Source organism: Jaculus jaculus, chromosome 10, assembly GCF_020740685.1.
Source record: "Jaculus jaculus isolate mJacJac1 chromosome 10, mJacJac1.mat.Y.cur, whole genome shotgun sequence".
In the NCBI taxonomy this organism is placed as follows: domain Eukaryota; kingdom Metazoa; phylum Chordata; class Mammalia; order Rodentia; family Dipodidae; genus Jaculus; species Jaculus jaculus.
Genome location: NC_059111.1, coordinates 68,331,533 through 68,350,080, shown reverse-complemented (window position 1 = coordinate 68,350,080; position 18,548 = coordinate 68,331,533). Strand labels below are relative to the sequence as shown.

The following is an 18,548-nucleotide window of genomic DNA, read 5'->3' as shown; positions in this document are numbered from 1 at the left end:
TGCCGAGAGGGTAATCTGCGCAAAACCAAGGCAATGTGGTAGAAGAGCACAGCTCTCTGATGGGGTGGTGTGATATTTCAAAAATGTACTTGGTGAGAAGCATGATCTCTCTCAACTATTTGCTGACATTCACCAAGTTAAATAGTACTGTTGTGTAACCATTTTCTGGCTCCATTCAGTTGACAAGTTCTGAGGAAGTGCTCATGAGCTTTATATTATTATGTAAATGGAACTTCAGCTCAAGGTCCATGGTCATTGAGCTTTTAGGAATATCACATGCTAGCTAATCATTTTTTCTTCTCCATGTGGCATGAAAAGAAATACTATTACTTTTAAAATTTATTTATTTATTTTTAATTTTATTTATATATTTGAAAAAGTGAGAGAGGGAAAGAGGCAGACAGAAAAAGAGAGAATGGGTAGGCATGCCAGGGCCTCAAGCCACTGCAAATGAACTCCAGATGCATGTGCCATGTTATGCATCTGGCTTATGTGGGTACTGGGGAATCTAACTGAGGTCCTTTGGCTTTGCAGGCGAATACCTCAACTGCTAAGCCATCTCTCCAGCCCTTTATTTATTTATTTATTTATTTAATTTTATTTATTTATTTTTTTTTTTTGTTTTTCAAGGTAGGGTCTCACTGTAGCCCAGCCTGACCTGGAATTCACTATGGAGTCTCAGGATGGCCTCGAACTCACGGCAGTCCTCCCACCTCTGCCTCCCGAGTGCTGAGATTAAAGGCGTGCGCCACCATGCCCGGCTTCAGCCCTTTATTTTTAACTTTTTAAAAATATTTATTTATTTATCAGAGAAAGGAGAGAGAGAGAAAGAGAGAGAAAAGGTGTGCCAGGACTTCCAGCCACTGTAAATCAACTCCACATGCTTGTGTCCCCTTGTGCATCTGGCTAACATGGGTCCTAGAGAATCAAGCCTGGGTCTTTTGGCTTTACAGGCAAATGCTTTAACCACTAAGCCATCCCACCAGCCCTATTTTTATTTATTTAATCGAGAGAGAGAGAATGGGTGTGCCAGGGCATCCAGCCACTGTAAATGAACCGCAGACACATGCACCACCTTGTGCATGTGGCTTATGTGGGTTCTGGGGAATCAAACCTTGGTCCTTTGGCTTTGCAGGCAAGCCATCTCTCCAGCCTTTGATTACTTTATTTCCTATTAGTTTTTTTTTTTTTTTTTTGAGGGAAGCCCAACAGACTGGCCTTTTCAAAAAAATGTGTGTGTGTGTGTGTGTGTGTGTGTGTGTGTGTGTGAGATTGAGACAGAGAGAGAGAAAGAAAGAAAGAATTGGTGTATCAGAGCCTCTCTCAGCCACTGCAATTGAACTCCAGACATGTACATCCCCCTTGTGTTCATGTGTGATACTGTATGCTTGTGTCACTGTGTGTCTCACTAACATGAGACCTGGAGAGTCAAACATGAGTCCTTAGGCTTCATAGGCAAGCGCCTTAACTGCTAAGCCATCTCTCCAATCCCTCTATTACTTATTTTTAAAAGAGGAAAGAAGATGGCTGAGCAGGTAAAGGCACTTGCTTGCAAAGCCTGTTAGTCTAGGATGAATCCCCTAGACACCCACATAAAGCCAGAAGGGCATTCATTTGCAGTGTCAAGGCAAGGGGCCATGGTATACACACACACACACACACACACACACACACATTGTCCTTACACACCAGAGATTTGTTCATTCTGATAAATTTCCTCTCAATTGTCAGGCTGTGAAGTAGTATGCAGGTATGTAGTTTGTGTAACTGACATCATCTGGATATTCCATTTTGTACCTTACTGGGACTGTTTTTAAGATACTAGAATACCAGGATAAATGCATATAAAAATGTATTTTTCAGCAAAGCTTACTTAATTTTTACATTTCTTTTCAGGCCTAGCAGGCCTTGATTCAAAGGATTTTTAAAAAGAACAAAATGGCATATTGCTTTTATATTAGGAGATTCTAATATATACATATATCTTCTTATTAAATAACTAGTTTCAGAGAAAATTTACCCAATGATACCATGGGTGCATAACTGATATAAAAGATTGATAAGTAAAGTGTATTTCATAGCAGATACCAAATGGTCCTTAAATGAGTAAAAATTCATTGAATGGATAGGAAAAACACAGAAATTCATTAAAACAAATAAACAAACAACAAAAAGCTCTAGTAGGAACTGAGGCCTGAGCTGGAGAGATGGCTCTATGGTTAAGGCACTTGCCTGCCTGGAGTTATATTCACCAGTTCCCATATAAAGCCAGATGCACAAAGTGTCACATGAATCTGGAGTCTCTTTGCAGTTGCTGGAGGCCCTGTTGGGCCCATTCTCTGTCTTTGTCTCTTTAATCTCTTTCTGCTTACAAATAAAAAAAAAAAACACAAATAAATAAACAAAAACAAAACAGAAGTGAACCAAGGCCTGCTAGGTCTGAAAAGAAATGTAAAAATTAAGTAAGCTTTGCTGAAAAATACATTTTTATATGCATTTATCCTGGTATTCTTGTATCTTAAAAACAGTCCCAGTAAGGTACAAAATGGAATATCCAGATAATGTCAGTTACACAAAGTACATACCTGTATACCACTTCACAGCCTGACAATTGAGAGGAAATTTATCAGAACGAACAAATCTCTGGTGTGTAAGGACAATGAAAAACATGATTGTACTATAACTTAACTTTCTACACAGTCTCAAGAAGTTATAACCATAATATGAACCAAAGCAGAACAAAATAAGGACCATTTGCTAATAATTAAAAAGGGGGAGGGCTAGAAAACAAGATGGCTACAGGAAACAGGGAAGAGTTGTCCCAACATGGATCTCTGCCCTGCTGATTTTGTGGTTTTTAAATCTACAAAAGTAGAAGCTAAAAATAATATCAGCAAAGTGACTAATAAAACAAAACAAAATATTTTTAAGACTGTAAAAAATAAAGTTTCTGAACTGGAGTTAGAACACTAAAATAGGTACAAAAACCTAGTACGTCCATGTTTTGGTTTCTCCTTACAGACTAAAGATAGAGTGGATAAAATGCAGTTCTAGGCAATGCAGTGACAAGGTTCCAGGTCTCTGAATCTAACTGCAATCAGTCAATCAGCAGAGGAGGGTGGCAGTCAGTGCTATGTAACTGTAACAAAGATTGCTAAAGCTAAACAAAAGTCGCTGTGGTCATTTGAAGCTATGGAGCCTCATCAAATAGAGCCACCAAAACAGCAGGTGAGCAGGTTTCTGGCAGAAGAAACTGGTGCCAAGCAGCAGACTGTGTTCATGAGCAGAAATGTTGTGTAAAACTCACATTACTGCTTTACCACACCATATGTGCATTTTGGATAGAAATGGGCAGCTCATATACCTCACATGGTTTGGCCTATGACTAGAATGAAGACTATGTTTCCGTATGTTAGTTAACCCCAGCAAAAGCCAAAAGAAAGCACCAAGATTCTGACCTTTCCATTATATTTTTTTCCCCAGCAAAATTGAAATTAAGAACCAGATGTAGTGGTAACAAAAATGTACTCATTTGAAGTTACTATAACAACTTTTGCAAACTTTGATAAGCAGGCCTTAGGTTCTATTTCACTTCAGTAATGTTTTTGGTAAATAATCTATGTGAACCTGATGCACAAACATGTCAAGTGTCTATAGTTGGTTTCTTCTTCTTAAAAAAATATGTATACACATTTATATGATGAATTAACAAGGTTATGCAAATAAGTGTTTTAAATTCCATTCCAATTCAGTGGTGGAATCTGTTATTTTTAAATAAAGCCTTTGTTAGCGAGAACAATTATTGAAGTGCTTTCTGCATTCTATAAGCATAAGGTTTATTGTTTCATGCCTAAAATCTCTTCATTATGCAGTAGATACTTGTACCTTTCATCCCACCCACAGACTAAACAGTAATATAAGGTTTGGGGTTTGGTATTTTGAAAATGGATATGCACTTAAGTGGTTCTGCATTTGCCTAGCAAAAAATCCTAGTAAATTTGATACCCAGCACTGATAAAGATTAAAAAAGAAATAAACAATATCAGTAGTTGGTAGCAAACTTATAAGCCATTTTTCAAAGACTTCTGGGGACAAAGAGATCTCAGATATAACATCTAAACTCATTGCCTCATGGACTAAGAATTGAAGTTGTAGAGAACCTTAGTAACATTTCCTAAATTATATATGAAGTGAACAGAGGAGTCTATTAAACAACCCAGCATTTCAGAAAAAAATAAAAGCTAGAAACTACATTCTACAAAATCTTATTCCCAAATGTATGTTGGTACTACATATGAGGATGAACACATTAGAATAAAATTTACTGTTTAATTGACAAACAGTGAAATGATCTCATTGTGCCACATTTCTCAAAGATATCAGAAATTCAAAAGGGTTTTATATTGAGAAACAAGTAACAAAGATTCTGGCATTTGTCTTATACATACACATGTGCAAAAAGAAGTGACATATAAAGTTGTAAGTGCTATAGAATTGCCTTTAAATTATAGAATTATAGAACTGTCTTAAAAAGGGAGACATTAAATCATTGAGTCTCATCATCATAGAAGTGAGATTTTTTTAGACCCATGCATGTTCAAATCAGTTTTTGGCAATATTTTTGTGGAATATATGCCTTTAAAAATGATATTATGATACCAATACTAGATGTGATTAATAAGAATAATAAGATTAATAAGAATAAGAATAATAAGACTAATAAGAATAATAAGAAGAAGTTTGGACAGTGTTATCTTGAATGAATTATGAAGAATAACTTTCAAGTCACCTGACTTTTCTTCCTGCTGGAAAATCCCTTGGTGGCAGGGGACAGATGTTGTGACAAAATGTGATCAGATGTGGTACTGTGTGATCTACTAATTAAGAGATCTTAAACCTAAATGAGCCAGGCAGGAAAGTGACAACATTGCTACTTAAAGATTATCCTCAACAGACTGATTGCTCCACTGTTTTATTGGCATACAAAATGGTTCTAGTAAGCAAAAACAAATTCTGAATGAATACTCTTTTTTTTTTTTTGCTCAACACCAACAGTTACTATCATTTTAGAGATAAAACATACTCATTGTAAAAAAATGCATAACGCTAGAAACAATTATTTAACTCATATGTCATCTCAATTTCAATTTTTAGTGTTTTTGTTTTTGTATTCATAGTCTTTATAGTGGCAATTCTATAGCACATACAACTTTATATGCCACTTCTTTTTGCATATGTGTATGGTATAAGTGCATGTGTACATGTATGTTCCTATGTGCATGGGTACCTGTGTGTGCACATATGTATGAAAGAGATAGCCTGTTCCTCATGTACACTATCCACCTCTTTTAGAGACAAGGATTCTCATTGGCCTGGAGTTTACCAATTAGGTTAGATTAGCTGGCCAGTGAGCTCCAAGGCTCCCCAGCACAGGGATTACAGGTATGTACCATCATAGGAATTGAACTCATGTCCTCAAGCTTTCAAGGCAAGTACTTTACTACTGAATTACATCCCAGGCTCCTGTTTATCACATTTTAACTAAAATTATGAAACCAAGTACTTTTATATTTTATAGAAATCTCATCATCATAATTTATTAAAACTAGAAAGTATTCCACTCAGTGACTATGCCATCATTTTTTGCACACTAAATTTGTAGATTTAATGACAATTTTCATAGAAAAGAATACTAAGGGCTAAATAGCTTAGCAGTTAAATACACTTGTTCTTCCAGCCTCATAACTAGAATCTGAATTTGCAGCACTCACACAAATCTGGATGTGCCTAAGGCAATGGGAGATGAAGCCAGGATAATCCAGAAGCTCATGTGCCAGTTAGCCTGGCACACATAGTGGCAAAATCAAGAGAGACCCAGTTTCAAATGAAGTAGGAGAGGACCAAAACCCTGAAATTGTCCTCTGACCTTCACACATACATACTGTGTACTCTCTCACAAATCCTGAAAGTAAAGTTACTGTCAAAATATGTTAACAACTTTATGCACTTAACAGTTATTATAAAAATATGGTATCCTCTCCAAGTATACTTCTTCCTGTACTGTGCAACCGAAGATTATTTTTAACAAAACAACCTATTTTTAAATTTTTTAAAATGTATCCAGTTTTTTAAAATTATATTTATGTATTTATTTAAGAAAGTGAGAGAGGGAGAGGGAGGGGGGGGGAGAGAGAGAGAGAGAGAAAGAGAGAGAGAGATTGAGAGAATGGGCATGCCAGGGCCCTCAGCCACTGCAAAGTTATTCCAGATGCAGGCGCCCCCTTGTTTATCTGGCTTACATGGGTCCTGGGCAATCAAACTGGGATTCTTTGGCTTTGCAGGCAAACACCTTTCTTACTAACCCATCTCTCCAGACCCAGAATCTAATTTTTAATGGGCTAATCTTATACCCCTATTTAAGGAGAGGTAGCCAAACTCTTTACCATATAGAATACAGAAAACAGCAAGATTCTGAAGGCTCTTATAGCTCTGTGAAGAGACATAGGAAAATATGGAAACAAACCAGAGGAAAAAATAAACACATTTCATTAATAGGTGTATCCAACATCTTTTTCAAAAGTTAATGTTTAGGTTGGGATTAATGGGGAAAGGCATGTTGACCAAAGGATACAAAGTTTTAGTTTTATAGTAGAAATGTTAGTGATGATTGTAAAGAATTGTGATTCTGGGCTGGAGAGATGGCTTAGCAGTTAAGCGCTTGCCTGTGAAGCCTAAGGACCCCGGTTCGAGGCTCGGTTCCCCAGGTCCCACGTTAGGCAGATGCACAAGGGGGCGCACGCATCTGGAGTTCGTTTGCAGAGGCTGGAAGCCCTGGCACGCCCATTCTGTCTCTCTCCCTCTATCTGTCTTTCTCTCTGTGTCTGTCGCTCTCAAATAAATAAATTAAAAAAAAAAAAAAGAATTGTGATTCTACTAAATAATCATATGTTATATATTTCAAAATTGCTGAGAGGATTTTTGAATGTTTTTACAACAGAAATTCATAAATATGTGAGGTGACACATTTCTTACTTAACCAGACTTAATCATTCCACATTGTAAATGTCTACCAAAGCATCACATAAATATTTATAATTGCCAACTAAAGAAAAATGCTAAAAATAATTCAATAAAAAATTATAGACCATTGCCGAGGCCCTTGGTTTCTCACCAGGAATAGATGGTAAGACTCTATTGCTGAAGACTCCACATACTTGGGCTGCAAGGCCACTGAGAAATCCTGCTGGAACTGAGCTGATAACCTCCTCCATGTAGACCAGCTGACAGAAAGCTGGAAGAAGCCATTCCACATGCAGTTCAATGGGAGAAAGAGATACCACTAGTGAAGGTACTCAACAGTGGATGCTGCAAGCCTTATAATGGCCAGCCAGGCCAAATGAGCCAACAGGTGCAATAGTGACATGTCTGTCATGGTGGAAACCAACTGCCTTCCAATTGGACTGGAGGCCCACTCCATGGGAGGGAATACATCCCTGATACTGAAAATTTAAAACAGGAGTAGTCATGAGCCCTAGGGGTGTAACATCTGCTGATGTCTGTATAAATGTATATACTATGCTTTCAAACTGCCCAGTAAGCACTTCTCTTAATATTCATACCCTTATATTAATGCTACTCTCACTTTGGGTAGAGAATCTTCTCTTTTCAGATGGCAGTGACCTTGGGATGACTCACAAGGTATCATAGTACTGGAAAGAAGTGACTAGAGTACTGAGTAACATCTCAATCACACCTTCCAATGCTCAGGGTCTAATGGAAAAGAGGTAATGGAAAGAATGTAAGAGCCAAAGGAAGGGTAGGACTCCTTACAACATGCTTCCTCCGGACATAAAATGGCCTCGATATCCATGACCTCCTAGTGCCTGACACTACCTACACAAGACCATCATAAGAGGAGGAAAAGATGATGACATCAAAATAAAAGAGACTGATTGAGATGGGGAGGGGATATGATGGAGAATGGAATTTCAAAAGGGAAAATGGGGGGAGGGAGGATATTCCCATGTGATATTTTTTATAATCATGGAAAGATGTTAATAAAAATTGAGAAAAAAGAGAAAAAATTAAGTCTTATTCTCTATGTTGCTGAACTATGAACTCAACATATAACTAAACTATTTAAAAATGCACAGTGCACTTACTTATATACAAGAGCCCATCCTTGTTTATGATAATATCAGAAAGTGACCACTGCATACTAGATTGAAAGATATACATGAAAATAACCCAAATAAAACTCAAAAGATTTTCCTCCAATGACTTTCATGGATTCTAATGTTATGCACTTACCAATTTCAGCAAAACAATCTTTTTTTGTATTGTTACTACTGCAATGATAGTTTATGCAACTGCTGTCTGTTAAATTTCCTGATAAAACTGGCAATAAGATTATTTTAAGCCTTCACTAAGAAATTTATCTTAAATACACAATAAGCTAATAAAAGTTGGGGATATTAGTGCCAAAGTTTATGACAATAAATTATGTTTGTGTCTTCTGTCAGTACAACCACAAGAGTGTCTTAATACCACCAGCTGACAATAATCTTTATAAATCCTACTTTGCAGGCATACCATCTGTTAGTTATTATTTTATATGTGCTTCCATATGCATATATGAATTAGTTATCACTCAAGATAAATACACAAATGGAATTAGGATTTTATGTGTGAGGGTTTATTGGCTTGTTTTCTATTTTATTGTCTTTAGGCCAGTTAGTAAATGCAAATCTTCATCACTCTTAGCAAAAATAAATAATGAATTTTCAAAAAGGATTATGTAGTTCTGAGTAAAATAAATTTAACTTCAACAAACAAAATCTAAAAATATCTGATACAATTAGGTTAAAATACAGAGTTACCAAAATCAGATATAGTTATGCTAAAAATTGAAATTTACAACCTCCAAAATATACCTACAAAAATAAGAAAGCATAGGTTCCCCATAATTGGTAGCTAATATACTTACAAATTTCATAATATGAAATACTTTCCAATCCTGAAAAGTGGGAGATGGACTATTTGCTTACATGTAATGTTTATTCTCTTAGGAAATGAGTCATAGTAAAAACTCCAAACTTGGGCTCCCTCCCTCCGAGTGTGTGGGTTTATTCACATGAGCTATAAGTAGCAGGCTCCCAGACTAGCAGAAGGCAATAAGTAGCTGCATCATTGTTACAACTCAGTACCAAAATTTATGCAGATCAAGAAAAAAAAAATAAAGAACAGAAGGTTGTGAATTATCCTCTAATTGTATAATGAGTTCAAATTACAACTCTTCTCTCAAATATTAGCATCTAATGACTTTAATTTTAATAAACCCAAGCACTGGTCTATTAGAGCTCATACAGCATCTACTAGAAACATTAGGAACTCTGTTGAAAGTTACAGATGACTCTTAAAACAGAGAATCAAGGACAGTCTAAGAAAAATGTTGTATTGTCTACCCAGTTCCAAGATGTTTATTTAAGGTGATTTTAGTTGCTATCTTTATAAGTCACAAGCAGTATTAACTAATTTAAGTCATTATTAGGAAGCCTAAACAACTTTAGGAAAGGAAATGAAAAAAGAGAACAATAAACCCATCAAGAGATGTTGAGAAATTTTGATTTCTTCTGGACTTAATACTGTATTACTGTAAATTTCATAAAGTACAAGTCTGACCAAATATTTCAAATAAAAACGCTGCTGTTCATAGACAATCTGTGTAAATGCATTACAGTATTTCATAATACAACTCTATAAACTAACCTGATACCTAAGCCAGATCTCCTTTTCCAAATTCTAAACCACTTAGTTAGAATTTCCACTATGTTGAAAGATATACTTGGTTAGTGCATACACCTGTTAAATATATTTGAGCTAGAAAGTGTAAGGAAAAGTGTCAGATAAAATATTTTAACTGTTATTAAAACTGCACTGTATAATAGACCCATGTTACTTTTGTTGCATTTTAAACCCTTTATTAGCTGTCATTGTGATTCATGTATGTAAAGAAGTTTCATGGCATAACATGCTTCCATATTTGTAAGATTTCTTAGTGAAGGTGTTCATTTCCCAGCACCTTGTTCTGATCATACAAAATTAACCATATAAGTTTGTACAAAAAATTCCTAACGGCTCAAAGCTCACCTAAAGCATGAAGCCTTCCTGACTGCATCTAATGCCAACGACATTCACCCTACACAGAAACCTCAGAGTTATATTTGGAGTTAATGAACTTTAAATACCTTATTCTACTTTACATTTTAGGAATGTTGAAATTTCTAATTTTCTATGAGTAGATTGAGGATCCTTGTATCTGTAAATGAGTCATGAAGCCTTATATAACTGTACATCTTTCCTACTCCCATGTCTAACAAGACCCTGGATAATTGTTGACAACTTATGTATTTTCCTGAATTCACAAAAATATTATTTTTGGCATTCTAAAAGCCAGGTTCTCCAAAGGGTCCTAAGAAATATAACACATTCTGGCTACTACAAATGATATTTAAAAGGTTTTAAAAAATATTTTTTAATATTTGCAAGCAGAGAGAGAGAGGGAGAGAAAGAGAGGGAGGGAGGGAAGGAGAGAGAGAGAGAGAGAGAGAGAGAGAGAGAGAGAGAAGGAGGGAGGGAGAGAGAGGGAGAGAGAGAGAGAAAATGGGCAGCCCAGGGCCTCCCACCACTGCAACTTCAGATGTTGTCCCATTCTATGCATGGTTACTAGGGAACTGAAACCACGCCATTAATCCTAGCAAGCAATTGCCCTTAACTGCTGAGTCATCTTTCCAGCCCAAATGTTATTTCTAAGCTTTAAGGAACTCCTACTAATTTTCCAACTACGTTTTCATCATAAATAACCTACACATAGTGGCTCATGCTTATAATCTCATTAATCTAGAGACGGAGACAGGAGGATTCCCAAGAATTTGAGACTAGCTTGGGCTACATAGCAGATTCCAGGCCATTCTAGGCCACAATGAGACTATGTCCCCAAAACCCCAAACAAATAAACAAACATTTCTATATTGCTTGAATAGTTCCTAAGATTAAAATAATGTGAAAATACTGCCATTATAATTTCTTAATAATATGAATGTGTGTTTTTAAAACTAAATGAAATCATTAAATTCTTCCTTGTTACTAAAGACTGCCAAAAATCTTTTTTTTTTTTTTAAATGGCTAACTCCTAAGGAGTGTTAAGAAAAACTTTACAATGAGAAGATATATTAGCTAATAAAATAAAGCATAAAGTAGAATTTAATGGTGATATTTGCTCACAACAGGGTCACTTATTTACTCATTCCTACAGAAACCATTACAGGGCATTTATGCTATAGCATATGAGCCTAACAGTATGAGTGTGGCTGAGGCCATAGAGCTAACTAAATTGTAGTTCCCGCCTTCCAAGGGCTTGCATTACAGAGAAGTCTTTGAGAACAACATAAATAGTGAGAGGACAGTATGGTTATCCCTGGTAGAGGAGCAGAAAAAAAAGGCTTATAAAAGGGGTGATATTTAAACAGTTTGGGGTTTAAGCTTTATTCTACAGATTTTAAGAGCTTTTGTAGGTATAAAATAACAAAACCTCCTATTTATATTTGGAAAGAAATTTGGGTAAAAAAGTTGACTTAATAATAGTCCAGTGAATAGACAAGGATATAACCAAGGTAAGAGAAACCAGATATGGAAGATATTTGGTAGGGCAATCAGGAGGACTTGACAGGTTTAACAGAGTGAGAGGAATGAGTGCATATGACATTTAGGCCTTCAATCTGGCAGATGAATCATGACAATAGGAGAAAGTTACTATTTAACACTGTATTTGAGTACTCTTTATGCACCAGACACAAATCTAAATACATAAAGTCTATTTCCATCCTAGACAGGGGAGACAGATAAATAAATATATAAGATAGTGATAAATATATATGATGGAAAAGATAAAACAAAGTTATGTGGTGGTGTCTGTGAGGGACACTTTAACAGAGGCAACCAATAAAAATGACTTGAATGATAACAAAAGATCTGTGTAATCTGGCTTAAAAAAAGTGGGAAGAAGGCTAGGGAATTCAAAGGCTGGGAAGACAAAAAGCTTAATATTTATAAGAGAAAGCAGTGGTGTTGGGGATAAAGGCTCTAGGATTGGGGAGAAATGACATTGACTAGCACATGGGACTTCTTTGTCACCCACTGGAAGGAGTTTAAGTGCTTATTTTCCTTAGTGAGTGAGTAGTCATCTAATTTCAAACCAAAGAGTGATGCAATCTAATTTTTATTTTTGTCTGCTCTGTGAAGAATGGGTTGAGGCGGAAAGAATGGAGGTAGAGTCCTGGCAAGCATGGTGGCTTAGACTGTTGTAACAGTTCAGTTGCAAGGCCCGGGATCAGTTGGAATCCAGATAAAGGTTAAAGTTATAAGACTTGCTGGTGGACTGGATGTGGAATGTGAGGGACAGGCAGGAGCCCAAGGTGCTTCAAGGATTTTCATTCTACGCCTCTCTATGGATGGTGGGGATATAAAAGAGGTGATGAAAATGTGAACAGAGATGCTTCAGAATGGTGGGACCAGGAATCAACCAGTAAAGACTAAAAATCAATTTAACTGCTTGATTGACTTCTATATCAAGGTGAATTGCTTATACACAATAAATACAATGTAGGCAGTTGGCCAGTCTAGAACTGAAGATCACATCTAAGTAGATATACTTTGAGAATCACACACCTTGACACAGAGATTTTAAATTTTTATTTTATTTTTTTATTTTTAGGGAGCACGAGAGACACACAGAGAGAGAAAAGTGGCATGCTAGGGCCTCAGGCACTCCAATCAAACTCCAGATATTTGTGCCACCTACTCGGCATGTGTGACTTTGTGCTTGCCTCACCTGTGTGCATCTGGTGAACGTGGGATCTGAAGAGTAGTACATGGGTCCTGAGGCTTTAGAGGCAAGCGCCTTAACTGCTAATCCATCTCTCCAGTCTGACACAGAGTTTTAAGTAAAGCATTGAGACTGGATGACTCTTTTATTCACTTCTTTAATTTTAACTACATCAAGGTAAAGGTGATAAAATCACCCAGCAATGTTTTCATTTTTGTATTTTTAAAGGGAAAAATAATGAATTCATTTTAGATGCTTAAGGTCAAGATAAATGATTAGTAGCTTTTCTGTGGCAAAGCATACTCAGCTTCTAGAAGTATTTTATTATTTTGTTGCACTGTAGCTTATCATTGTAGTTTCCTTTGCAGGGTCCCTGTTCCTTTTGGGCTATGTCAATGAGTTGTGATAACAAACGCTGCCCCTGCCAGGGCTCAGAAGCTACTCAGAAAACATATCTGAAATATCTCATATAGTACATCATCTAGTCTTAATGACTCAAAAATGATTATACTAATGGAAAAAAGTAGCCCAATAATAAGTTAATTTTAAATCTCTGAAGACTACAATATGAAAAAGTTCCTTTCCCTAAAAATTTGGGGCTGGAGAGACAGCTTAGCGGTGAAATGCTTGCCTGTGAAACCAAAGGACCCTGGTTCAAGGCTCGATTCCCCAGGACCCATGTTAGCCAGATGCACAAGGGGGCGCATACATCTGGAGTTCATTTGTAGTGGCTGGAGGACCGGGTACACCCATTCTCTCTCTCTCTCTCTCTCTCTCTCCCTCCCTCTCTCTCTCTCTCTCTCTCTCTCTCTGCCTCTTTCTCTGTCACTTTCAAATAAATAAGTAAACAAAAAAAATTTTAAAAAGAATTTAAAAATTAGCCTTGGAATTCTTCCTACTGTCAAATAAACTTTATAAAACCAATCAAGCATCAAGTTCTACAGATACTTCTAATGCATAATGTGCGTACTGTGGTCTAAATGTGTGCTCTCCTTCCCACCAACTGACACATTGAAACTGCATTCACAAGTAATGGTACTGAGATATGGCCTTTAGGAAGTTATTAGGTCACAAGTAAGACTGTTTTCTTATGGGAGTAAAAAGCTCAGAGTGCCATGTGAGAACACCACGAGAAGATGCCAACTATTAACCAAAATGTAGGCCTTTTTATCTTTCAGTGCTTTGACCTTGGGCTTTCCTGTCTCTAAACCTGAGGGAAACAACTATCTGTTTATGTCAGGATACAGTGTCTAGCATTTTGTTAGGGTAGCCTGAGTAAAGTATGGCACTTAGCAATCAAAGTTAGACAATGTGATCATGACAGCCACCATTTCCTAAATCTTAAATACAGCAATTTTTATTTCCTATCAAAGATGTCACTCATGGTCAACAGTACATTTGAAATGAAAAAAAAAATGAAAGAGGTCAATGGGCTTCAGAGTAAAAAGTTAGACTCTTCTCTTTGTTCTTGGATCCAACTGTTTTATTACTATATACCCAACTTCCTTGCACAGGACTTAAGTACAGTCAGTACTTAATATACATGTGTAGTATGCATGAGTAAAAGAATGAATGCAGATAAATAAAAAATATACTTTTCTTCTTCATGAATTTATTTCTTTCTTTTTCCTTTTTTTTTTAGAGGTAGGGTCTCTTTCTATAGACCAGGTTGACCTGGAATTCACTATGTAGTCTCAGGGTAGCCTCAAACTCATGGCAAACCACCTACCTCTGCTTCCTGAGTGCTGGGATTAAAGGTATGCACCACCATGCTAGGCTCAAATTTATTTCTTATGTAACATATTTAAATATATTTTTTCTTGATTTAAAACATTTTCTTAGTGAAAAGTATTAATAAAAATTCTTAAAATAGATGTAACCTAAAAATTATAACTCATGATTATATTAATTTATTCATTTCACAAGTGTTTTTGACTGCCTATTCTTTGCTAGGTATTGGGAGACATCATGGTGAAGCAAACAGGTCAGGTCCATGTCCTCATTTTAGTTGCATTCAGCAAAGCACTTAAGCCTTTACAAGCAGAATAGAAGTAGGTGTGTGTCAGTATGTAGAAAGCTTTGAAATCCAAGGATATATCTTCTTCTCCACTAAACATTTTCTGAAGACTTAAAAACGATTATTTCAGTGATCAGTATTAATATATTTCTATATAGCTTCAGAAGTACCCTAACTACATTTTCATGTGCTTTCAAGGAATAAGTAATTTTCTCACATGAAAAAAAAATGCTCTAGTCTTTCTATAGAACATCACCAAGAACACTCGATGCTGAAAATAGTAAGGCAACAGAGATCTGGGTAGAGTTTTTCAATACTTTCTCTATAGGTTTATGTATTAACTCTTCTAATGTGTTTAAAAAAATCATCATAGCTGGGTGTGGTGGTGCACGCCTTTAATCCCAGCACTTGGCAGGCAGATGTAGGAGGATGGCTGAGAGTTTGAGCCCACCTTGAGACTACAGAGTGAATTTCAGGTCAGCCTGAGCCAGAGTGAGACCCTACCTTGAAAAACCAAAAAAAAAAAAAAAAAAAATCATCAAGATGTTCTGACTTACAGACTACTTGCTCCTGCTTCCTTCTTTCCTTTCCTCTCACAAGTTACCATTTTTAGCTCCAGAAGAGCACAGCATTTGGGAAGTCACTCCCAGTGCAGGTAACCACTGACCTGAAGCCTATTACAGCTTCTGTTTAAGAGTTGAAGCTGTAACTTATCCTCAGCGGAATATAGAATCATAGCGACATCATCATTTTTGCTCCCAGAGGACTTACTACATTTCACTTACCTCCAAAGATTGGCTGCCTTCTACTTCTGAAATTTTACCTCTTGTCTCATTTGTTGTATTGCCTGTAAAGTAGAAAAGATAGAAATAAAACATTACCATTATATTAAGACCAAATTATGTTTTGTTTGTTTGAAATATTTTTGTTGTTATATGTTTCACATTATCGAAGCAAATACTATTTCCTTTGCTACAAAGCAAATTGAGGGTTAGAGAGATGGCTTAGTGGTTAAGGCTCTTGCCTGTGAAGCCTAAGGACCCATATTCAACTCTCCAGATCCTATTTAATCCAGATGCACAAGGTGACACATGAGCAAGGTTGTGCATGCACATAAAGTGGTTCACACACATGGAGTTTGGCTGCAGTGGCTGGAGGCCCTGGTGTACCAATTCTTTTTCTTGTTCTCATAAAAAAGTAAAAATAAAAATAAAGCAAATTGAAATTTAAGAATTTCAATGAAATTTAAGGTTTCATAAATCATCCATAAACACATATGTATAAAACCTTAACTAGAAATATATCCTGGTTTACATAGACAAATTCATATGCAATCCAATGTACTTATGGCAATTTGAGGTAGAGCCTGGAGAATCCAGAATTTTGCAATAGCAGCAGCAGTAGCAAGAGAGACTCTGTTTCAAAAGAAGGCAGGAGGGGAGGAGATATAGCCCAAGGTTATTTTCTAACCTCTATATGCACATCATGGCTTGCTCACATACAACCACACATATACATCATACACCCACACATATATACATACGCACATCAATAATGAAATAGAAAAAATAGATTTCTTCAGGACATGAACAATTGTACTTCAAATTAGATTTTTTTAATGCTTACTCTTGTAAGTGTTTGTATCTCTATAACTCTGTCTTAGAGTAGATATCCACGAATCTGTGTAACTATGAACCAAATGTCAGATAATCTTTGTAGCAGGAACAAACAATGTACAAATATATAAATTAGCCTTCAGTTGATACTTTGGATCCTAGGCTGGTACTGGCCTTGATGGGTTATATTACTAAATAAAGTTAAATTAGAGTGATTTAAAGAACACTGGGCAGATACAAACATGGTTGAGCAAGTATATGCATAAATTAACTTATTAATGGCCCATTTAAACTTATTATCACTAATGATTGGTGATTAACATGTGATTGTTACACATCCAATTAACCTTCTTCTTTGAAGCAGAGTCAGAGGCTAATTTAGCAATATGTAAATTGTTCTTCACAAAAAATTAAAGCAGTTTAGGAATGTTCATAACAGGAAAGATTACTGTGTCTATGGATGATGGCTGGACTGAAATTAAAAGGAAGGGATTTGTTAACACAAGGAATGCCATGAGTATTGATTAGAGTCAAAACACAAGAAACTTAGCTTTTGTGAGCTCAACTTTTCCATGTGAAGCACAAAAATTTAGTTAACTGATGGTTATAATCAAGGAAAACTACAAAGAATAAAATAAACCTCATTAAATTCTAAGACCATAGATCTAAATTTACTTAAGTTAATGTAGCTTCCCAAAATGCATAAGTCTATGAACGTCATTTTCAGTAGGATGTTACATTACTATTGTTCAGCAGGACCTGGTAGAAAAATAGGTGCTCAGTAAATACTGAGTACTAGTGTACTCCTCTTTATAGCCCTTCACATAGAAATCTCTGACAAAATACTTCCATACTTAATAAAAACTGTCTATGAGCATACTTTAATCTAAAACTTACTTGTGAAATTTAAAAGGCAAGTAACCGTAATTTTAATGTTACTTGCTAAAATTTTTTAAAAATTAATTTTTTTCAAAAAAATTTTAAAGAAAAATCAAAACAATCTACTGTTGGGATCCAGGTTGTCAAAGTATTCTGATTGACTTGAAACTGTTTCCACTGACTACTTACTGGCAAATCAAGAAAAGCCTAATTTATAGTGCTGCTTTCTCTGACTCTTAAGAATATGATAATCCAGATCCAATTTACAGGTGAAGAAGGTACCTGGAGCTCAGTTTGCTTAATTATGGTCATGAGACCATAGTAATAGCATGAACAGCCAAAGCAAGACAAATCTCTGTATAGTTAGGTCAAGCTGGGCTAATAATGAGCATGTGAAAACAAAAACTAAACAAAAGCAGAAATGTACATGTATAAGAAAGCAAAAAAAGCTCACTATTAAAAGTAATTTACTCTAAGATTATTCTCCTTCTAAAACCATTATTGCCTCACCCCAAGCCATGTAAACACTGTGAAATTAACACAAATTCTGTTTTCTTTGCCATTTCCTTGTTTCAAGCTGAGTATCTACACATTTTCTCCATTTCTCTCTGCTGCTTGTAAAACAAGAAAGGTTATCAGCCAGTGTTCCTGACATCACACATCTGCCTGGAAGCAACTGCAGAAGCACTATTTACTGAAATGCCATGTTGGGCAATGACTCAGATAAGACAATAACTGATTACAAGGAAAACTGTCATGAGTAAGATTATTTCTCTATAAATAAAGGCACAAAATGAAAACTGAACAAGCAAAAGTATAAGTCACAATGAAATATAACTTTTTTTTAATTCAAATTATTTTATCATAGTAGAAATTCAATTATGTTGTATAATCCACTTAAAAGTTAGATACCTTCATAACAAATAAAAAATCAATGTGAGAAATGTAAAATAACATACTTTAGGTTTCAAACATCACTTACGCTGCTTATATGCTATAGAGGTTTAAAAAATTCATTTGTAAATCAGCTATTTAGAAAGAACAAAAGACTGGAAAGATACCTTAGTTATTAAAGAGCTTGGTACACAAGCATGAGTACCTGAGTTCAATCCCTAGTATCCATAGCAGATGCCAGGTGAGATGGTCTGTGCGT

General features: G+C 35.9%; 1 protein-coding gene across 5 annotated transcripts in view; it reads right to left on the bottom strand.

The window, feature by feature from the left end:
- The window catches only part of Umad1 (UBAP1-MVB12-associated (UMA) domain containing 1), a 250,458-nt gene that overhangs the window by 44,162 nt on the left and 187,748 nt on the right, over positions 1 to 18,548 (bottom strand). For all 5 annotated transcript variants that reach the window (XM_045159981.1, XM_045159982.1, XM_045159980.1 and 2 more), the window contains one exon: positions 15,686 to 15,747. In XM_045159981.1, coding sequence (XP_045015916.1) covers positions 15,686 to 15,747 — 62 coding nt within the window. The remainder of the gene's footprint in view (positions 1 to 15,685; positions 15,748 to 18,548) is intronic.